General features: G+C 45.0%; 2 protein-coding genes across 2 annotated transcripts in view; one reads left to right on the top strand and one right to left on the bottom strand.

Annotated features, from left to right (window-relative positions):
• Positions 1–23,818, top strand: part of ACSF2 (acyl-CoA synthetase family member 2) — a gene marked incomplete at its 5' end in the record, with an annotated part of 54,567 nt that overhangs the window by 13,994 nt on the left and 16,755 nt on the right. The window contains 6 exon segments of the mRNA XM_081850747.1: positions 684–802; positions 3,411–3,573; positions 4,421–4,516; positions 5,056–5,204; positions 6,263–6,354; positions 7,511–7,587. Of these exon segments, the coding sequence (XP_081706873.1) occupies positions 684–802; positions 3,411–3,573; positions 4,421–4,516; positions 5,056–5,204; positions 6,263–6,354; positions 7,511–7,587 (696 nt within the window).
• On the bottom strand, positions 11,506–22,713 carry CHAD (chondroadherin). Its single transcript, XM_081850879.1, has 4 exons — positions 21,595–22,713; positions 13,565–13,728; positions 13,058–13,203; positions 11,506–11,904 (listed from the first exon to the last, which is right to left on the bottom strand). The coding sequence occupies exons 1-3, from the start codon at positions 22,372–22,374 to the stop codon at positions 13,062–13,064; spliced, it is 1,086 nt and encodes a 361-aa protein (XP_081707005.1). The 5' UTR covers positions 22,375–22,713; the 3' UTR covers positions 11,506–11,904; positions 13,058–13,061.

Genomic DNA, 23,818 nt, shown 5'->3' with positions numbered 1-23,818 from the left:
GAAGTCTTGATAATTTAATTTACTGTTGCAATGCTGCTGGAGCATACAGTAAGGCATTTTATTCTTTGTGTTAGCTGTTTTGAGGGTTTTGGAGGTGTTGTTTTTTTTTACAATCAAGTGGTGTATCATTTTAAATAAGCAGATAGGAAGGGGTAAGGTAAAGGTAAAGGGACCCCTGACCATTAGGTCCAGTCGTGGCCGACTCCGGGGTTGCGACGCTCATCTTGCTTTACTGGCCGAGGGAGCCGGCGTACAGCTTCCGGGTCATGTGGCCAGCATGACTATGCCGCTTCTGGCAAACCAGAGCAGCGCACGGAAATGCCGTTTACCTTCCCACCGGAGCGGTACCTATTTATCTACTTGCACTTTGACGTGCTTTCAAACTGCTAGGTTGGCAGGAGCAGGGACCGAGCAATGGGAGCTCACCCCGTCGCAGGGATTCGAACTGCTGACCTTCGAATTGGCAAGTCCTAGGCTCTGTAGTTTAACCCACAGCGCCACCCGTGTCCCTATAGGAAGGGGCAGGGGTATGCAAAACTTCACCTAGAGCAGTAAAAGACAGAACAAAAGCATGCTGGCTGATGCTGAAAAGACTGCTGTGGTTCAAAACACCTGGAATGGCTGCTCTTTTGCACAGGTTGCCTTGTGTCCCATTTGCTTCATCCGTACGTGTATCTCTCTAGGTTGGCTGCAAAGCACTGGTGTTCCCTACACAGTTCAAATCACAGAAGTACTATGAGATCTTGAAGCAAGTGTGCCCTGAGTTGGAACATTCTAATCCAGGAGCATTACAGAGCAAGAAGTAAGTGTTCACTGAGCATTGGCTCATTAGTCTCCTCCAAGGCCCGATCCTAAACACTGTTTTCATATTGATAAAGTGCCCAGATAAATACCCACACAATCAATCAAAGGATCCACAAGATCAAGAGCGGGAGGGGCTTTCAGATTTTCTATTATATTGGAGCACACCATAAGGGAAATACTTTTTCACCCCTTGTGTCAGGGGCTGGACTGAGGAGGAATGGTGGGGACCGCCCCCCCGCCTTCTCCTGAACCTTCTCCTGAACAGGAGGACAGTATAGATTTAGAACAGTGGGTTGCAAAAGGGCATAGTTCAGAGGCTGCAGAGGGGATAAGCTGGAAAATTTTCGAAGAGGAACAGGAAGAAGCACCAGGGGAGTGACAGCTGACAGACTCAGTGTCTTTGGAAAGCATTCCTGACCCCCCCCCCCCGGACCAGGCGTGCATTGAGGGTAGTAGAACAGAGAGCTCAGAGGCAGAAAACTCAGATGAGCCGACGCAGGGGACGTAAAATAGGAGAGATGTAATGGGGTGGGACTTGACTTGGAGCAACGCCATTTTTTTAAGGAAAGACTGCATTCCTTCATCTCTTTCTGTGAATATTAATAAATTATGTGGTAAGAACTTTTAATTGTTTCTCTGCTTCTTGGCTGTTACCATCGGAGGGATCGGATTCCCTGAAACCTGACACTTTGCCACATTCCTTAGGATAGGGGAAGCTGTGGCTTTCCAGATGTTGTTGGACTCCCAACTCCCATCAGTCCCAGCCAGCAAAGCCAAAGTTCAAAGATGGTGAGGACTGTGGTCCAACAACATGCGGAGGAACCCCTCTCCTCTGTCCCTTTGTAGCTGCCTGAGGCAATGAGTAATCAGTACTATGTGAAGCTCTCTACACTAAAGTCAAGCCGTTGTCCCACTTAACCCACCATGGTTTTGTGACTGGCACTCCAAGGTCTCAAGCTGACATCCAGTGAAAGGATTTCAAGTAGCAGGAAAGATGTTCCGAACAGTTATTATGGGCCCTCCTTGAGAGCAGCCTGAATACTCACAAGCTGTATTCATGCACGTTCCCAATTTTCTGTTGGACCCCTTTGATTTTTTAGACGTTTCAAAATCACTTAAAATATATACCCGATTTGCAAAAAATGCCTGACAAAACTTAATGAACAGTAATAAGTTCATTTTCTGCAACAATATTTTTTGTTGATGCAGTAACCTTGAAGAATACAAGGGCCAAAGGATCGCCATTAACCATGCAGTGTAGTTGTACCCTCTCATACATATGTATAATTAATGGATTAGTTTATTTATTGCAATGGTTTGCCAGTGCCGGACCTTAAAAAACCACTTCTCTGTTCCTTTGGGGAAAGGGACATAGTTCAGCGCTTAAAGTACCGTATTTTTCGCTCTATAAGACGCACCAGACCACAAGACGCACCTAGTTTTTGGAGGAGGAAAACAAGAAAAAAAATATTCTGAATCTCAGAAGCCAGAACAGCAAGAAGGATCGCTGCGCAGTGAAAGCAGCAATCCCTCTTGCTGTTCTGGCTTCTGTGATAGCTACGCAGCCTGCATTCGTTCCATAAGACGCACACACTTTCCCCCTTACTTTATAGGAGTGAAAAAGTGAGTCTTATAAAGCAAAAAATACAGTACCTGCTTTGCATGCAGAAGGTTTCAAGTTCAACCCACGGCATCTCCAGGTAGGGCTCAGAAAAGCTCCCTGCCTGAAACCCTGGAGAGCTGCTGCCAGTCTGTGTAGACAAGACTGAGTTAGATGGACCAGTGGCCTGGCTCAATATCAGGCAGTTTCCTGTGCGTCTTTCTCCACCCCACCTCCCGTGTATTCTGCCAGCAGGATCTGTATCTGCCGGAGTCCTGTGGCTTTTATGGATATATGGTGTCATAAAGCCAAGTGGAATTACTGGTAGACTTAGTGGATTATGGTCTTCATACCAGAATCCAGGCCAAGCCGCTTTTTGTGTAACCTTTATTGCTGGAACAGAAAAGGTGATTTGCTGTGACATGGGCAGTTCCTGCCAAGGAAGGTTGAAGGGACAATCTACGTGTGTCTAATGCATAGGCATTTGGCATGGATGACCTTTGGAACCACAGCCAGTGTGTTAAAAACTATTTCTCAGTCTCCAAACATTCATGGAAAGATAAGAGACCCGCCAACCCCACGTAGTCTGTTCTGGTCTCTTATCTGTGGATCCAACCTGCTGCCAACTCCACTTTTAGAATATCCTAAAATTCTTTAGCAAGGTCTCTTCAGCACAAAACCACCGTGGACCTGTGTTAATACCATATGAGTCAATTGTGGAACCTGAATATTGAAAATGTTACAAAATTACTAAACCATCAATTTGTGGGGGTTTTTTGGTGTCAAAACAGCAGCCATGGGTGGAATTGAAGCCCAGTTAAATTTAGAGGGATTGTATAAAACTGTTCAGATTATTCATTCATCAAACATCCTTCTCAGCTTCTGGGGGCAGGGGAAAAAATTGGTCCATATACTTTATCTGGAGCCTATTCCCTGAACTTGTACCGTGGCAAACTGTACTCCGCTTTCCCCTGTTACTGAGCACACCTTCCTTTTTTTGTATCAGGTTACCAGAGCTTTCTGTTGTAATCAACTCAGACTCCAAGTTGCCCGGTGCATTCTCAATGAACGATGTGATGCAGGCCGGAGACAGCAGACACAAGAAGCAACTAGAGGAAATACAGAAGACACTGGACTGCAAAGAACCTATCAACATCCAGTTCACTTCAGTGAGTACCAAATGTGCTTTTTCTAGTGTTCAAATAATGCAGCCTGCAGTGGCCAGGAAACAGGAATATTCTGTACCAAAGAAGCCAAGATCTGAAGCTTAGAATCACTTGTACAGAAATGGCTGCCTACATTTGCAGGAATTTGTTTTCTGGGGATTGTGAAAAATAATGGTGTTTTTTGGGGGGGGAGGGGATCCAAAATACTTTGATAATGCCTGATAGAAAACAAGGAAAAGCTAGTGTGTATGGTGGTACTGTATTAAGATCAAAAGGATTAGTAATTATGAGAAGGAAGAAGTGACATAGAAGTTCTAGCTTCCTGACCACTTCCAGTGCCTCTCCAAATTTCCATTTCCTTTCATATTTCATGGGTTAGAATAACATAAGAAACCTGCTTGATCAGACCAAAGGCCCATTTAGTCTAGCATCCTCTTTTCTCAGGGGTGAAGTATATGCTGGTGGCCAGCCGGTAGGCAGTCAGGCAGGCAGGCAGGCAAAGCATATTTTACTTACCATCACGCTTTAGAGCAGGGATGGGGAACAAACAGCCCTCCAGATATTGTTGGACTCCCAACTCCCACCAGCCCCAGCCAGCATGAACAATAGCCAGGGATGATGGATGTTGTAGTCCAACAACATCTAGGGACCCAAGATCGAGAAAGGCTGTTCTAGGCCACAAATGGGGAAGCTAGTGTGTTTTTCAGCAACATCTGGGGGACCACAGGCTGCCCATCCATGTCATAGCATTTCAGCAATTTATGCATTGCATCTGAAGTCTTATAATTAGCCCATGACTGTGGGATAGGGTGAGGTCTAAAGGAGCTAGTAAAACATCTCTTTCCTTCAGGGGACAACAGGAAGCCCTAAAGGAGCTACCCTTTCTCACCACAACATTGTGAACAATGCATTCCTCATTGGATTAAGACTGAGAGTTCAAGATGGGGTGAGTCATCTCAGTCTATTGGTTAATGTTGAGCATGCAGACACTAACTGTATGGAATCGTGTCCCCTAAGTAATGAGTGAGGGCTATTTGGGGTGTGTGGGTGTGTGTGATGGTGGTAATGTAGAATTATACGTCATTGTCCCTCCTAGTTTCTCAGCTTTTCAGATACACTTTTCAAGATCTTTGCTAGAAATTTAATGACTAGTAACTTCATTTTTTTTAAAAAGTGCAAGGATCAATACTGTGCATTTGCCACCAGATTCTCAATTTCTAGGCCCCCTGTTTATATACTTAGCTTGAATGTGGCACATTCATATCCTGTATTAGTTAGAGGTTGTCTAATTCTATGTGAATGTTCTAGTCTAAGAGTGCATATTACTTGATGGTTAGAAATTTTAAAGCTACATACACTTTCCTCACAGTCACACATTGTCCCACCCATTCATTCCTCTGGTCTCTGTGACAATGAACTGTAAGCAAAGTTAGAGCCAGCACTGGAAGGCAAGTCCACCGCTGTCTTTGTTTGCCTTGACCCTAGAATGCCCGCTGCTGCCTCCCTGTCCCTCTCTACCACTGCCTGGGGTCTGTGGCAGGCTGCGTGCTGATGGCTATTCATGGCGTCTGTCTTGTCTTCCCATCTCTAAGCTTTGATGCAAAAGCAGCACTGAAGGCCCTGGACCATGAAAAGTAAGAGTCCATCTTAAGCTTAGTTCTAGGAAGAATTAGCTGTCTATTAATACAAGCCATACTGGGGTGTATGGGGTGTTAGGGGGGTCGTGGGGGGTCTGGTGGGGGGGCTCCTTCTGGGGAGGTTTGTCCATCTTTGGTCCCCACCCTGCACTTTGCTGGCGCCTGTGATTCCTAGAAGCTGTCAGCATGGGACAGCAGCCACACCCTGGGAAATGGTTTCGACTAGCTGGCTAAGCCAGGTGAGGGTAGCCGATGAGTCTCAAACTCTTGGTGAGTTAGCGGCTTCTCTTACATTGAAAGATGAGATCCGGTGGATTGACCAGTTGTGGCTCCAACATTCAAGAAGGCAATTTCTGCATGTGGTGTAGAGGGAAGTGAGGGAATGTTATTGGGAGAACACAACGCACACTAAACATTACAGCACACTGCCTTCTTCAGGAGCAAAGAGAGTGGCAATTCATTTATGTTGCTCTGAAGGAATCACTGTAATTGAAACGGATATATTTTTGCCTCTGAAGAACGTATATGCAGAAACAGACTGGGCATGTTTCTATTCCACAACAGAATTTCCCCACTTTGAGCATCATTTTGAGCTTTTTAAAAATTGGGTGGTTGGTTCGGGCTGCTATTAAAATGACTGCCCCTCTGAATTTTTTTTGGGGGGGGGGCACTTTCATGTTTCACAAAAATCTGCTTTTTTTGCTTTGCGCTGACTAAACACTTGACAGCTTGGTGTTGGTTTCATAATGTTGGAAACCCCAATGCCAAGTGGTTGATGATTTTTCAGGAGCTTCTGGTAACCCATGAAGCTGGGAAGCCTTCTTTCATGTGGAGTTAGGCAACGGGGGATAATGCATGCATACAGCATTTGTGCACATTTTGTTTTCTTTGCATTGGAAAAAGAATTCCCCATGGTTCCAAGGAAAGGATTCTTAAGCTTGGAGATAAAGACAAACTTGAGCTTTCATACCTGCAGTCCGAATCAGGTGGAGGAAGCAGTTGCCATGCTCCTGCCCTCGTTTTAGCAACCTGCAATTCTTTGTCTTTATTTGAAGATGTACCCATGTTCACGGCACTCCAACCATGTTCATAGATATGCTAGCTCAACCTGACTTTGCCAGCTACAACCTTTCAGCTCTTCGGGGCGGTAAGTATAAGAACCCAAATGTAAGCATGTTTAAATGAGGTTTATTAGCCCCACATTTTTTTAAAAAATGCTAATGGATGCCTTTTAAATATAAACTTTAAACGGAATCAAATGTATTTTCATCAATTTGCAGCCTTTTAAAGGTACTGAAATAAGTGTTAGATGGCTTGCAATCTACTTTTAAAATATGCTATTATATGGATTACAACAAAATGTTGTCTTCAATATTTTATTTTTTCATTCCCCATTACAGTAACATGCTTTTTAAAAAGCATGCCTTTAATTCACCATTTAATCATTTCAGGCTTGCCCTCATCTGTTAAAATTAACCCCAGTCAGCATAAGTTCTTAATTATTCAACCAAAGCTTGCAGCTCTTGTTTAAACTAATTTCCTCAAAAAATGAGCCAGCTTGTCTCCATTTTTAAAGAGGAATTGGCTCATTTCTAGGTTAATTGTGGGGGGGGGGGGAGGCACTGCTGCTGTTGCTGGTTGATCTTGCCCATTCCTTCCCCAAACTCAAATATTTTGAGGTAAGCATTCTCATGGGTTTGATCTAGCAGTACAGACATACAGCTAGGGATCATTCCTCCCTTCAACCTGGTGACACTTTCAAGAGCAGCAAAATGTTAATAAAAATTACTGGAGTATATTAGTGAACCGCTAAATCATGTTATGTTCCTCATGCATGAGCAATCCATCAAGCACACCTTCCTTTTTATTGCTTAATAATCTGAAAGTTTGCGTTGGTTTTTTGCTTTTTCTGTTACTGAAACAGCACAAGGTAGACAATACATTGGTTTTCCATTTTTTTAAAAAAAATAAATCTGCATCCACCAGTGTGTGGCAGCAGAGGCCAGGCAGACTGCAAATATTGAGTGGAAGGGATTCCAAACCAAGTATCTGCAAATTAAAATACAAGTAATGTATGGAATTACACTGTTTGGATTCACACAAACTATACTCACATGTTTTGCTACTGTCTGCTCTGTCAAAATCTCGGCTGATTTGCGAAGCGTCAGGGTTAATAAGGGAATAATAATAATAATAATAATAATAATAATAATAATAATGTATGTAGCCATTGTCATGACTTGCTTTGTAAATTTGCAGTGTCCTTTAGGCAACTTCTCAAGGTATGCATTTTTGTCTTTCAGGAGTCATTGCAGGTTCGCCAGTTCCCCCCGAGGTCATGAAGAAGATCATCAACAACATGAACATGCGGGAGATAGTGGTGAGTCACCCTTAATCTTTGGGTTGTGAAGGTTCCTCTGTTGCAGGAGTGGGCAACCTCAGCTCAGGGGGTCAAATGCAGTCCTCTGAGCCTCTGTGTCTGACCCTTGGGGACTCGGCCCCAGCCATCCCATCTCCTGGCCACACCTATCGCTGTCACCCTCGCTCTACATCCTCCTGGAATGCTTTTGCCTGGCTGGGATGCCTTCTAGAACCTTGATAATGCCTCTTGACTGCCTGCATGGAGAGATGGTTGGTGCAGAAGCCTCTGTTTTGTTGCATGGTTGGGATGTATCCTGCTGTGCAAAGGTTAGAGTCATAGATGTTATTTCACCCACTTTTGTTTCTGATCCCACCCACTTTTTGGGGCTCTTGCACTGCCCACCCTTGGCATGGAAGGCTACCCTTGGAAGGCTGTCCACAAGAAAACATGGTTGTTTGGAGATATATATATATATAGCTAGAACATGAACATGGTTGTTTGGAGATATATATATATATAGCTAGAACATTTCAAAAATTCCCATTGAATGTCGAAATTGACATGGCTGAATTGGGAAATAAAGGTGTAAGGGACCCCTGACCATTAGGTCCAGCCGTGATGAACTCTGGGGTTGTGGCGCTCATCTCGCTTTATTGGCCGAGGGAGCCGGCGTACAGCTTCCGGGTCATGTGGCCAGCATGACTAAGCTGCTTCTGGCGAACTAGAGCAGCGCACGGAAACACTGTTTACCTTCCCACCGGAGCGGTACCTATTTATCTACTTGCACTTTTTGGTGTGCTTTTGAACTGCTAGGTTGGCAGGAGCAGGGACTGAGCAATGGGAGCTCACCCTGCTGCGGGGATTCAAACCGCCGACCTTCTGATTGGCAAGCCCTAGGCTCTGTGGTTTAACCCACAGAGCCACTCGCGTCCCTAACTAAAGGTGTAGCTGGCCTTTAAAGGGATGCATGAGATGGAAGGGGAAAAAATCTGCCGTTCTAGATCAGTGGAAGAATATGGGCAATGGCATTTCTTGGTGTTGGACAAACCTGTAACCCAAGTCAAGCCCTGTTGTGTGTGTTTATCGTTTTGCATGGCTGCATCACATGTTGCTCTTAAAGGAAAGGGCCTTGCTCGGAAGTTTGTTCCTTTGATGTTCATTCTGATGCATAGCTGGTCAATTTGTTGGCACTCATATTGTAACATGGATCATGTGCACACTCTCTCTCCTTGTGCCGGCAGAGCTATGGATATTAGTGAAGGAGCTTTGGCGATGGGGTTAAACAAGGGGAGCAATATATGGTGTGGCAGGTGACTTTTTCTGCTCTGCCAGGCAGCTTCTTGCAAAGCTTTCTAAGAAGATCTCACGTACAGCCCTGTGCATTGCTGGTATTAGGTAATATACAAGACTGTGGTGCTGTATTGTTTGGGCCCCTTGGGACATATTTGTGATACTTGCGCACGTTTCAGGTTGCATGGCTGGGCATAAGGCTGTGCTCCCATGTCGTTTTTGTGACTGCACAGTCTCCAGGGTGCCAGCTTTTCAGTGCTGGAAAGAGCCAGCTATTTGAAAACAGTGAAGTTAGGGACTGCTGCATCTATGATTGTGGCCTGTGCTTATTTTCTGCAACAACACCAAAAGTAGAGCTCTGGAAGGCTGCAGTTAATGATCCTGGATGAAGAGAAGGGTCTCAGAAAAGATGCTGTGCAGACTGTATATCGGGCCCTCCAGACATTTTGGTCTCCAACTCCCATCAGCCCCACTCTACATGCCCAGGGTTCAAGGATAATGGAAGCTATAGTCCAGCAACATCCACGGGGCTGGGGAGCACCCTTGCTGTACTGATACCAGAGACCATATTTTGAGTGTCCCCAGGGGCAAGGTGTTTGTCAAGAGTTTTCAGCCTATGGGATTGCTCTTGTAGCAACAGCAGGGTCGCAACGCATATCATTCAGTAGTGTCTATCGAGCCGTTATTGACAGACCTCAGTTTCTGACTCATGGAAGACACATAAAAATGCATTAAAACTTGGTCACTTCATCTTTGCAGCAATAGCTTTATATAGAAGTTGTACATAAGAAAATATATAATTTGTTTTCTACATAAGAGTAAGAGGATCTTGGTGTTTTTTTTTCTTGTTTTCTTCTTTAAAAAATCCTCCTTGGAGTCATTTACACTCAGTAACAGAGGAATAAATATTATATATTTATATAAACCTTCAGGATTAAAAAAAAAGGAGTTAAATTGAAATTGTCGTACGGTAAAATCTATGGTGATAAGCCACAGTCATCTTGCTGCAAACAGCTATATGTTTTATGTCATAGGGTGGATGGAGGAATCTTTTTTCAGAATGGCAGGTGAGAATCCCTTTTTGTCCTCGTCCCCCTATCACCCCCACCCATTTTATATACGCACACCTTATGATATCTTGTTGTTCTAGGACTGTGGGTTTCAATCTTCCCTAAGAGAAACCTCCTCTGTTTCATTGTCTGCCAATGAACCCCTGTGATTCAGCTCAAGAGCCTTGCATGCAGAAAGGATTCTGGGGCGCAATCCCCATTTGCAAGGCATGCCGTCCAAATCCATTAGGCTTTGTCATTGCTCAACATGAACCGAGTGTGCAGCCTAGAAGCTACCAAAAAACCCCTCTTGGATCTGCATACTGACTAGGAGGATCAGTAATGGTGGGCAATAGCCAAGTTGCCTTTTGGGGAACGGTTGTGTGTGTGATTAGAAAATCAGTAATTGAGGAACCAGTCCCTGCCTCCCCCAAGTAAAAAAAGGGCTTCACTTCCAATGAACCCTAGATTTCTGTTCAGTCTGATCAGCCTAGAGAGGAAAATCTGCTGTTATTTTCATGGTGACCAGCTAGCCCACCCATACTGCTACAACTGCAGTCCTCAGTACAGATTCACTGTGGTAGCGCCTCAAACAGGAGAGATGCTCCATCTCTTATGAGCTGAACCTGGAGAGTTATACTGCATATGTTATATAGGTAGATTCTGGAGATCCCAGCTCAAAGACGTCCAATAAATCCATTGTTGCCGCTCATTGAAGGGCAAGTTGTGAAATCCTTACCACAAAAACGGTAAGGATAACTTTGTTACCAGAGCCTGATGGCCTTCTTGCCCTATTTGCATGGGGGTGAGAGAATCTATCTATACCAGGAATAAAGACCCAAATCACTGTCCCTGTTTTATATAGTCCCAGGATTGCACTCATGTTTCCGCAAAGCATAGGGCAAGGATGTTCTTTGGTTTGTTTTTCTACACAGAGTATCTAGATGGAATTGAATATAATAGTCCATTGGTTCTACATTTGGCAGTTCAAATGGGATATCAAACATCAAATGCCAAATTCTTGAATGACTGGGCATTGCAAAGGGCAGAACAACCATTGCAGCCCTCTCGTTGGTGGTTCAGTCTCTTTCTTACATTGAACTGGTTGGGAGGGAAACAGCAGTCTGTGGCCATATTTGCACTTATGAAATCAATATTTTAACTGCTCACCCTAAGGAATATTGGCATCTGTGGGTGCTGAGAATTCCCCATTGGAGATCCCTAGAACCCCTCACCAGTGTCTTAAGCTTTCCTGCATTGGGAAAGTTGATTCTTAAACCAGTTCAGATGTGCAATATAGATGGAGCTGGGAATTGCTCACATGTCACTGGTGCTCAATCCCTTTCCCACCCCATGCCTTATTTCCAGCAATCTTCCAGCGTTTGTCCCATTGCTTCTCCCCTATTGACAACCACCACCCAGGTGGCATCCATGCCAAATATCAAAAGACGGCAATGCAACCTTTGCATTCAGAATAACCCCCAAAAAACTTTCCTCACAGTATAGGCCACACACCGAATTCATGCTCTCATGCTGGTAGACTTTAAGGTTCTGCTCAAGTACAAAGTTTCCAATGCAAAATCAGGGATTCATTGGGTTGGGGATGTGGAGAAACTTTTAATGTTCTCTGTTAACTCCCATCCTGTTAGAAGGCAAATCCCAGAGACAAACTGAGTAGCTGAATGGCATCAAGAAAGAGGACTGTGTACTTTACCAGCAGGATCTAGTTTAGCTGTGTCTTAGCACTGTCATGCATAAGTTTAGGTTTTGTTTTTTGTTAACAACTAAATCTTTTAAAATAATAGATATAATAACGGGGGGGGGGGGAATGAAATGGTGGATTCCACTCTGCGATCTTCATATAGCAAGAGGTGGTGGCTACCAGATATATGTTTCTTGAAGGGGTGGAGCTGCTTGGGGATGAAGGGCTTGGATGGAGTCAGTAGTTTTCTGATTGGTTGAAGCAGCCAGTCACCTGGACCAGCTTTCCTGGGTCCTGGGAGGGCAGGGAAGAAGAAAGAAAGAAATACCTCCATAAACCTAAAAAGTATTCTGAGCAGATCAAGCACAATAATAATTATGCTTAACATTTGTATGGCGCTTTCACATTTTCAGAGCACCTCGCGTGCTTAATCCTCACAACAACTCTGCAAGGCAAGTTAGCTTTACCACCACCCCATATTGCAGGTGGAGGGACTGAGGCTGGACATGAGTGTCTTGCCCAGGACGATTTAGTGAGTTCCTGGCAGAACGCCCTGATCGGTACCTCCAGCAAGTTTCAAAAGTTTTGTAGAGTGACCATTTTAAAACAGAGATGACTCAAACAGGATAACTTTCCATGGAAAAACACGCACCTCTGGTCAGGCAATAAAACATGCTCTGGTACATTCAGGAGGCAGGAGCTCAGCTGGGTTTAGCCAATAGATGAGTTGACATAGCGTCAGGGTATAGACAGACATAGCCAGCAGCTTAGCTTTGGAACAAGAGTCTCTCATCTGTCGCTTTCTGTTTCTCACTCGTTCCCCTGGACTCCTTTCCCCTGCCCAAACCTTTGGCAACAAGAAACTATGTTGTTTCCAACCTCCCTTCTCTGAACTGCATCCATCTCTGACTACTGGGATGCCATGTTCTGGGACACGGGGTCCTTGTATGTAATGCAAATGTATGTGTTTTGTAAGGTATTGGACTTTTGACAACTATACAAAATGAAGCCTTCTGTTGAGACACAGAACAGGAACAGGCTGGGTGCCTATGCTGCCAGCTTATGTAATTATGCCCTGCCAGTGGGCCTCAGGGATGGGTAGAAGAGGCTTCCATTCAAAGAAGCCTATGGAACAGCTTTGCTGCTGACACTACCAGTAACAGAGAGCTAGGCATTAGTTCTGTCTAGGTTAGAGCAACATGGCAGGCCCTCCCATTCTGAAAAACGGCACAACACTGAATCAGGACCTCACTCGCCTCACTTTCTCCAGTTGCAAATATACATGGGCAGACACTGGTGCTAGAAAATGTGTCACCTGCTTGATACTATGGGTGTGGTCTCATAATATTTTATGGGGTAATTTTGGGTGTGATCAGGCGAAGCCCGTGTGGGAAGGGTTCTCTGAAAGGCATCTTAAATATAAAACAGGAGAGGGGGGAACAATTGCCTGCTTAATGGCGACTTCCCTTCTTGGACCTCTTCGTGGGGACCTTGCAACCGCGGAGTGCAGAGGTATCTCTGATCTGCTGTCCTCGAGCTGAAGAGGGCGATGCGCAGGCTGCATCAGGGCGTGATCGAGTGGATTCCAGCCACCTACAGAAGAAAAAGCAAATTCTCATGGTCAGAACAGTGTGGTTGTCAGGGTAGATCTCCTGAGTGAGACTTACCAAACTCATGCCTTGTACTGGCAAGGATTCATTAGCTAACCAGTACATCTTATCTATATCTATCTATCATCTATCTCTATCATCTGTCTATCTAGCTGTCTGTCTGTCTGTCTGTCTATCTATCTATCTATTTCTATCTATCTATCTATCTATCTATCTATCATCTATCTATCTATCTATCTATCTATCTATCTATCTATCTATCATCTATCCACAAACACACATACACAAGAGTGGACTAGGGGAGTCATTGCACCCATGAGATATAGAACAAAGTGTTCTTTTACCTGCGCAGAGGTGCTAGCTGACAGGAGCAGTGCCAAGGGTTGTTTGACAGGGTGAGGCTCTCAAGACGGCCGAAAGGGAAGTTCCCAGGAAGACTGGACAGTTTGTTGTTCTCAATGTGAACAGTCTTCAGTGTGGTTACGCCAGCAAATGCTTTATCTGAAAACTGAAGCACAGGCACATGTGTCAATCATCAGGCAACCAGCAGGGAAAGGAGAAGCTTATCCTTTGGGCCTGGTTGACAAATCAGTTTTTTTGCTGGCAGTACATTTTGAGTTGGTGTGGATACTTTTGGGCTTTCTGTCGGCATCTGGTTGGACACTGTAAGTACAGGATGCTGGAATGGATGTACCTTTGGGTCAGATCCAACAAGGCTCTTCTTCTATTTCTATGACTCCAACCCAAAGTCCAGCAGCCACTCTTAAGTGACACCCATTCTCTTTCTGTATTTCCCTCCAGCAGTGATAAGTGTTTCAGGGATCAATATCAGGGTGGGGTATATAGTGTGGAATGCCCATTAGATTTTTACACCTAAACTATGAATTTTGCCATAAGTATCCCTCCTCCTCCTCCTCCTCCAACTATAGCAGGCTTTAGGACCAAATCAAATTGCATGATGCTGAGTTTTGTGTAGTCTCTCCCCATTAAAAGAATATATCCCCCACTCCTCTTTCTGGTGGCTTTCCTCATGAGATAAGAAAGAAAGATGCAGCCATTTCAGAAAAAAAAAAACTTCTAGAAGGGAAAAGGTTAACAAGCCTTCCCCAGCACCACCAGTGTGCGTCTTCTACTTTAAACTTCTTCAGCCGTATTTTGTAAAAGACAAAAACAGGGACAGACTACACATGGTTGAGCCTCATGTTTAGTTTCCTTCTCTGCAGCATGAATCTTCCTGAGCTCTGGAGAAGAGCGAAGGGTAGAAGGAGGACCACCTTAGTATTTGTCTTCATACTTTAGGGTCACTGAATTTAAGCTCTTGGAATCTGAAACCATGACTCTACAGGCATGTGTAGAGTACAAGGCTGTTCTCCGATTAGAAGAGACATGGATGACCTTTTTTTTGGAGGTTATGTGTCCCATATTATTTAAAAGATATGTGTGTTCCGACAACCTCCATCGCTCTCCCTGCCTCCAGCTTCTTTCTAGACATCTCTTCATTTCCAAACGAGCAAAGAGATTATTTGGCTTTTCATAGTTGAAATCCTTTCTGGCACCCGGTTGCCACATTCATGGAGAGGAGTATTTGTGGAGACTCAAGGGCCTGTAGACTTTGGCAGAACCCGGTGGACTCTCAATGGAAAGTTACACTTGGCATTCAAGCACAGTCGAAATAGCAAGGCAGATTTCCAGTGACTCAAGATTCCTCTCCCCTTTCTCTTTTTGCTGACCGGGATGCTGCATAATGTGTACATTTATGCCATATATAGGTTTGCTTGGAGATTACAGCTCTTTCACAGAATCATGAGAAGGTAAAGAGCTAAAGCAGTTATTTCTCGGCCTAGTTGTCGTCGTTGCACCTTGCTTCGCTTGGAAAAATTCCCATGCACACAAACCCAACAACATAAACTTCCTTGGAGACTACTAATTTAGGTTCAAAACATCTACCAGTGGTTACAACAATGTTCTCCCCACTACCACTCCCCTTACTCCCTTTCAGGGAAATGAAAAGAATATATACTAAGCCCGGATAAAATTACAAGTCATTGCAGTGTTTCCACAACATGTCACAAGAATCAACTAATCGCTGAATAAATTCCTCTTCAGACCATCAATGAATGAATCCCAGAAGATTCTCCTTGAGTTGTTGGCAGGGCTCTTTTTCACATGAGATGTGAAGGCAAGCATCTCATCTCAAAGAGCTGTATATATTGGAAGGAGATGTGCTTCATTCTAGAGGGCTTTGCAGTTCACCACCAGATGTTGTAATTCTTGCTCCTCTGTGTAGTGGTGTTATGCACCCACTCTTAGATATTGTACCTCCTGGTGCTGAGTTTGTGCTGGAGTTGTCTAGTGTAGCTATTGTCTGAAAGGATGAGATGAGACATGAGTGTTTATATAGGGTACTTCCTGTTCATTCCCTTTTTTCTTTTAGTTGTGGCAGGGATTAAATCATCTTTTGAATTTGTGATCTTCCCAGGGAAGGTGTAGCTCTGTTTGGTTGCTCATTGAGAAGTCCATCGACCCATTCCAAAAGGTTGCATTGTCATCTTTGGTATTTGCCAGCTGAGCCTTGGCTGGTTGATACTCTGGCCTGGAAACCTAACTATTACTAAATGCCTAGGTCTGCTATCTGCTTGCAGAAACCTCTAATGTTGAAACTACATGTAAAAGTGTTGTGTTCATTACGTTGACTACTGAAATGGCAAATTCTCAGCTTTTAGAAGCTTTGTTTAGAATTCATGTTAAGGGTACCAATGTGTGCCAGTAAGCAAACCATATGGGATTGCTAAACGAAAGGAGAACCAAAGGCCACAGCACAGTAATTAAGGTGGGCGAGGAGAAGAGAGTTAAGGGAGCTGGAGAAAGGGAAGTGTGCATGGATCCCCTTCTCAGGTTATATCAGCAGTAATGCTGGCATGGGGGAAGGATCCACAGCATCAACTTCTTTCATCTGGCTTGGTGCTTCCCATGTCACCCAACAGAACCCATGAAGAGGAGTATGTGAAACTGCATAGATGGGATTAGACTAGGTTTACGTATATACAGGTAGATTGAAGAAGCAAGAAGCACTGAGGGTCCACACAGGTGGAAGGGAGATTTTGATTAGGCTCCAGCCTGAGACCCTCCTTTCCTGTGGAGCTTTGCTGAAGTTCCAGCCTTCGAAGGGGATCAGTGAGTATCATCCATTCACGGGCCAGATGGCAAAAGACATAGCTGGTTTATGGTGCTGTGGACAGCTCCCTTGTGGACTTCTCCTTTCTGGATTAGATACCATCCCTTTCGGATAGGAAATACATGTAACTGTCAAATAGTAATCCAGTTGCTGGTATAACTGAACTTCAAACCATGAGCCAGGATTCTGGACTGGTGAAAATCACCATTGTGTGTCTCTGAGTTTATACAATTCATTCAACAATCCAAACCCCATTGTTCTTTTAGGTACTGTATACTGTACAGTGGTACCTCGCAAGACGAAAAACGCGCAAGACGAAAGAGTTTTCCGTTTTTTGAGTTGTTCCGCAAGACGAATTTCCCTATGGGCTTGCTTTGCAAGACGAAACATCTTGCGAGTTCTTGCGAGTTTGTTTCCTTTTTCTTAAAGCCGCTAAGCCGTTAATAGCCACTAAGCTGCTAAGCCGCTAATAGCCGCTAAGCCGCTAATAGCCATGCTTCACAAGACGAAAAAACCGCAAGACAAAGAGACTCGCGGAACGGATTAATTTCGTCTTGCGAGGCACCACTGTATTCTGCTCGGGTAAAGCCTAACAGAGTTCCACTACTACTTCAAGTGGTTGTTTTGTTTTTTAAAAGTGTGTCACAAGATAACACCTTTATGGTAACATGTATGCAATTCTGAGGCTCTTGAATACTGTTGTAATTTGGAAATTGAAAAGCTCTTTCATCAAGAGGACTTCACATTGCTCCAGTCCTGAATAATTTGCCAGTTGCCAATCCCCATCCCTGAAAACTCCCTCCTCCCTCTCTGCCACCACCACCTGCTTGATAACTTTGCATCTTGGGGTGAATCTTGCTCCTTCAGGTGAATCTGTTTGTTCACCGTTCATCCTGATACGTCTGCACAAAGGTTACATGGAGCTTAGACTGTGTCTGGTATTTACGGAGTATTCATTCTGATTTGTGTACAAGGTTCATATGACAACGAGCATTTCTCCGGATTTGTTTCTTGGGTGTTTACATGACTTCCTGTTAATCGTTTTTTTCACCACACTTTCTCAATGCATAATCTATGATGCCTTCAGACTGTCCCTGTCCACACTGCAAAAAGTTCATTTAAAAAATGTGGATTTGTGCTTTAATCTATTTTAGTTGCACAGACCTGAAGTTCTAGTAAGCAACTGAATCTCCAACCCTCCCCCCCCCCCCAGTGAAATATCGACAGTCTGTAGATACCCTGTATTAGCTCTGTGCTCTGGGTGATTTTCTTTTCCGTGTAAAATCTGTATTTAATTTTGTTTGCCAACACTCTGTCATTCACAGAGCTTTATTGCCGGGGGGGGGGGGGAGAGACGGTTCATGTTGCTGTATCCCTTAGCATCTCTTTGAGGGTCACTGTTTTGGTGCTGATTCACCTGGATAACCTCAGCATGGGTACATAGCATGGCTGGAAACTTCCCTCCTTGTTCACCTGGAAGCCTTCCATGATCCTTCTGCTTCTGTTTGATGTGGTCGCTTCCCCCCCCACCTGGGACATGCTCCATCTAGTGTGATGTCACTGCTGCCTCCTGTTTATGAAAAGCACCTCAAGCATGATGCTTCAACCTCTGGGACATGACTCATTTGCCGAGAAGAAGAGGAGTATTTTGCAGCATTACCTGAATGTCCCTCTAGCTCTCTTGATAGGAACAGAGTGCCTTTGTGGAGCGCTGTGAGGGTTTCTCTTGAGAGATAGTTAATAAACAAACCCTTCTTTATGAAGTGTAAGGTTGGAGAGAGGCAAAGATGCGAAAGTCCTCATGTGTGCTCAGTCTACCTGACTGCAGAGCACTCACCAGTCGCTGACGTTAGCCTCCACTTCTGGAGGGTTACTGCATTCACTTACTCATTCCAATAACAGGCCATCAGTCTGGTGTCTAGGAACAGAGCTTCACTCTCCCTTTTGCAAACAGCAGGCATAGGGGTGCCAGCCTCTTGCCTCCAGTACTCTGTCCCAGCCTCCCCCAAGATGGTGCCCTCCATACGTGGTTGGACAATGGAAGTTGTCCATAAGGCTGCTGGGAGTTGTAATCCAATATAATCTGGAGGGCACCAGGTTGGGGAAGACCTAGTCTCTGCCTGTCAATCACTCTCACTATACAAACTGACACAGCCTTTGCATCATTCATTTTGGAGGACAGGCACCATGACCATGGCTGTTATTATTCAATATTGTTTAGTTTGAAAGCATTGCAGGCTCCATGTAGAACCATGAAGCCTCCAGGTTACAGGGCTTATAAACAGATGAGATGAAGGCAAGAGGGGGAGGAATTTCAAATGAGTAACTAGAACAGATAATGGACAGGGAGGGAGGTAGTGGAAATTTGAACAGAGATGCAGAGAAACATTTGTTTCCATTCAGGAGCAACCTGAAGGAGGAAAGGGCCCCATGGCTTGATGGACAGAGAACTGGCTGTTAGGAAATGATTCCAGAACAACTTATTTCAAATTTAGGAGCGTGAAATGCAAATAATAAATCTATCACCTTTTATCATTATTTTGCATTTTCACTACCATCTGAAGTGCTTTTTTGCTAACGATTTGCTTCTGTAGTTGAGTGCTGTGAGTTGTTAGGAAGCCTCTCCCAGAGCTACAGTTCTGAGCACCCTTAACAAACTACAGTTCCCATGATTCCTTGGGAGGGGGGAGCCATGACTGTTAAAAGAGTATTTTTAATATATGGCATGGATGTGACCCTAGCTATGATGACAAACAGGGGAGAGAGTGTGTGTAGGGAGTCCTGTCCTTTTCACATCCCACTTACCCATTGCCCACAATCATTGAGGAATTTGCTTCAAAGGGGGATGACCTGTAGGGATGGGCAAATCTGCCCACTTCATTTTCTCTCAAATTTTCATTTTTCTGATCTTGAGTTCCATTTACCCTATGTCCACATCAGTTTGGGATTATTTTTTTAAAGCCTGCACATTCCTAATAAACTACACATTTTTGCAAGCAGTTTCCCCTGATATAATACACTTTTGTACATTATTTTCACTAATGCACACTTATTTGTGTGCCCTTTCCTGTAAGTATATGAAGGAGCGTCTCCACCCCCATCGTTCAGCCCAGACACTGAGATTCAGCGCCGAGGGCCTTCTGGCGGTTCCCTCATTGCGAGAAGTGAGGTTACAGGGAACCAGGCAGAGGGCCTTCTCGGTAGTGGCGCCCGCCCTGTGGAACACCCTCCCTTCAGATGTGAAGGAAATAAGCAGCTATCCTATCTTTAAAAGACATCTGAAGGCAGCCCTGTTTAGGGAAGTTTTTAATATTTAATGCTGTACTGTTTGATTGGGAGTTGCCCAAGTGGCTGGGGAGACTCAGCCAGATGGGCGGGGTATAAATAAATAAATAAATAAATAAATAAACAAACAAATAAATAAATAAATAAATGTTATTTGGATGGAGAACTGCATCACTGAATTTGGTGACGTGCACATCTTGAAGGGTAGCTGCATTTTGATTGGCTCAAGAAGTGGGAATTAGGTGGATTCCCATTAAAATGTGAACCAAACTAATTCCTCCCCTGCCCCCATCCATAGCAGCCAGTCACGTTTTTCCAAACCTGGTGTTGCCCCCTTCTTCTCCCCCAACTAAACATGCCTTCCAGGCTCCTGAGAAGAAGGTAGCAAATGCTTTCACCTTCCCTACCAAGAAACTATGCTCAGGGAGGGATAACTGTCAGTCCCCCCCCCCCATCTGAATCTGCTTTGAAACATGCTGCCTTTTCTTCAAATCACCCAGGAGGCTGTGGCAAACCACTGGATTTACTTTCAGTCTGTGTGGCTTTCCTTCCCCCATCAATGTTGTTCCCAAATGTAGCATTTGTCTTTCCTCTGTCGGAATGAATTATAATGTTAAAAGGTGCACTGCAAACACGCCACTGGAAGCAGGGGGATTGAAACCTGCTTCCTGCCGCTCATTTCCCCTGCATGTGCATCCCAAACGGCATCCCACTTATTTTGCCCCATACAGTGGTACCTTGGGTTAAGAACTTAATTCGTTCCGGAGGTCCATTCTTAACCTGAAACTGTTCTTAACCTGAAGCACCACTTTAGCTAATGGGGCCTCCCACTGCCGCTGCGCCACCAGAGCACGATTTCTGTTCTCATCCTGCAGCAAAGTTCTTAACCCGAGGTACTATTTCTGGGTTAGCGGAGTCTGTAACCTGAAGCGTATGTAACCCGAGGTACCACTGTATAACTGTGATGGGAGCGACTGAGAACTCAGCCAGCCCTTCCTTCTGTTTTTTAACTGTGCTTTAGGCATGAGTGTGGCAGAACAGAAAGAGACTGCGTTTGAAAAGTCTGCATTAGAAGCGTTTGCAAACATCGTGGTGGCTGGGGGTATGCAGTGGTACCTTGGGTTACAGATGCTTCAGGTTACAGACTCCGCTAACCCAGAAATAGTACCTCAGGTTAAGAACTTTGCTTCGGGATGAGAACAGAAATCGCACGGTAGCGACAGCGGGAGGCCCCATTAGCTAAAGTGGTAGTTCAGGTTAAGAACAGTTTCAGGTTAAGAACGGACATCTGGAACAAATTAAGTTCTTAACCTGAGGTGCCTCTGTATATGGAAGGCAACAGTGCCTCCGAAGGGCAAAGGTTGCTTTCCCTGCAGAAGTGAAGGGGAACAATTCATTCATATGTAAAGAAGTGGTGCACCTGGTAGTCTCAGAATAAACTCATGGCTTGATGGCTCACCTGGGGTGGCTAACCTTGTTTGTCACCCTTGCCCTTGGGCAGCCCTTCAGCACCTGCATGCCAGCAGTGGGTGTGGCCACTTGCACCCTCACTTTGCACACACAGACAGCCCCCCCCTCCTCCACTGATCCATGCAGATCAGCTGAGGGCGATGGGGTCGTCACCTTCTCCCTGCTCATCAAATGATTGATCCAATGACCAAGGAGGGTGCTGGGCTAGGTGCAGAAGTTAAATCCTCTCTGTCCAACCCAGTATAGTGCCTTACTTTAATTTCTGTTTCCTTTTTGGTGCTGGCAAAGTGGGGAGCGGGTGCAAGGAGTGGGGAGAAAACTGTGTGGGGAGCTACATTAATGTCCCACTGCTGTTGCTAGAACGGGGTGGAATTTGGGTGAGAGCGAATATTTTGAATGGGTAAGATCTAGGGAGGGAGAGGGAAATTTCTGTGGAGCGCTTACCTTTTCTAGGCCCATGTTGTCCAGGCTGAGTGTCTCCATGTAGCGCCCAAAGGACTGGAAGGCTAAATCCGGGATGATCTTCATGGGGTTGTTTGAGAGTTTCAGGTCCTCCACCACTCTCAGCTTGCTCATGGCAGCCCCAGGGTAGCTGGTCAGATGGTTCTTATCCAGGTGGAATATGGCTAGGTTCTCCACATCGTCCAGGGCCGCAGGATGGATGGAGTTGATAGAGTTGTTCGAGAGATAGAGCCAGCGGAGATCCTTGGTCCCATGGAAGGCTCCTGCTCTCAACTCTCGGAGCTTGTTACTGCCTAGCTGCAGGATGAAAAGGTTGATCAGTGGAGAGAGAAGCCCCTTGGGCAGGTCTGGGATCTTGTTGTGGTCTAAGTAGAGGTAGGTGAGCTCCGTCAGGTCATCGAAGGCCCCCATCTTTATGACGCTGATGTCATTGTTGGACAAGTAAAGGTAGACCAGCTGCTTCAGGCCCCGGAAGGCTCCGCTGGAGATCTCTTTGATGTGAGAGTGCTGGAGGTGGAGAGAGACGAGGTTCTTCATCTCCCTGAAACCGTTGGTCGGCAGGACAGGGAAGTTGTTCCTCTGCAGGTTGAGGAGACGTGTCTGCTCAGCTACCTTGGGGATCCTTCTCAGCCCAACGTTGTCACAGATGACATGCTGGAGGTCTCCCCCGTGGCAGTGGCAGTTCTGAGGACATGCCTGGAGAACGGGCAAGAGGCATAGCAGCAAGCCAAAGAGCTTGAGTACGAAGCCTGACCGGTCCATGTCCACAGAGCTGCGATGGATGTGCAGGGAGAAGCAGCGGCAGCAAGAGGAGAAGGAGGAGGAGGAGGGAGAAGGTGGAAGGGAGAGTGAGCATGCAGCAAGCTGAACACAGCCCTATTTATAATGTTATTAAAAAACAAAATCCCTTCCCACTAACCGCAGCCAGCAGGCAGACTCTGACTTGGAAGCAACTGGCTTCAGGAACTTGGTGTGACTTTAACCCCTTGGCACCAAGCACAGAGGGATCCTCCTTCCTTCTCCTCTTCTTAACTTTGATGATGCAGGGAGTGCTTCCCCTGCTAACAAATCACCACGGGGAACAGTGTTTGTATGTCTGTTGCTGAAAATTCTTGTCCTTCCCTGAACCATGCGTGCAGGAAAATAGAACCGTATCTAAGGGGATCTTCAGATGTGCTGAGGGAGATGTTCTCCTTGTTGCCTTCTCATCAGCAGCTGATAGGAAAGGCATGCCAGGGTAACTAACATGGAAGCAATCTGAATTCCTCCCCTGCCCAGTTCACACGGCATCTTTTGGGCTGTTCCATTGAATATACTGATTGTCTACTGTGGATGCAATCCATCTCCCCCCCTGCCTCCCCTCCATCTGGCTTACCTAGAGCTCAGAGGTCTACATCCTTTATTTGTTGTTTTTCACTATTCTTCATAATAATAATAATAATGCAAGTAACAAATAGCCTCACAGCTAAATTGTTGGCTGAACTTGGCAGTTATGTAATACAACAACACCACAAACTGGCTTATAAGTATAAAACCAAATTTACTAGAATAATAACTAGAAGAGAGATGGGCTATAACCATTCAAACAACAAACATACTAAGGTGCCATGTGCAAGACAAAGCCTGGAGATACTGTAAACACGGGGTGGATAAATGTACAACTCTATCTTAACAAGTTATATGTGCAGTAAACGTTATACAGACTGGATAAATGAACCGTTCAACAAGTAGTGTAAGTCCAGTCACAGAACGGCAACCCCGTGCTGCCACAACAGCCAGGGTAGCACACTGGAGAATATGAAAAAGTTTTTCAAAGCTGTTTTTCAAAGATTGAACTGGATGAGATGTTCTTCAATGGGTCTTGAGTTGGAAACACAAAGCCGTATGTATGGATCATTCAAGGGAGGGCAAATCAAAGCCACCACCCTGTTGAGAATAACGCAAGTGGGCAAAAGGAGACCTGTTCTCCAGATATATTACAGGTTTCGCTACACGCTTCATCAGTCCGAAAAGCTTCATGATACAAAATAGCACTCCAATTACAATGTGTGGTGAACCATACAAATTAGAAAATATCAGTCTCATACTGTACCTTACCCAGTCATACAAAACGGTTTGCTCAGGATAAAGAAAGTATTCACAGGCACATGTAGTGTTCAGACTCATAACAAGCAGTTAAATACAATACAGGTGTATAGAATCATTC

Source organism: Podarcis erhardii (genome assembly GCF_964252035.2).
Source record: "Podarcis erhardii genome assembly, chromosome: 2".
Taxonomy (NCBI): Eukaryota; Metazoa; Chordata; class Lepidosauria; order Squamata; family Lacertidae; genus Podarcis; species Podarcis erhardii.
Note: the sequence above shows the minus strand (reverse complement) of the source record. Positions and strands in the feature narration are given on the sequence as shown.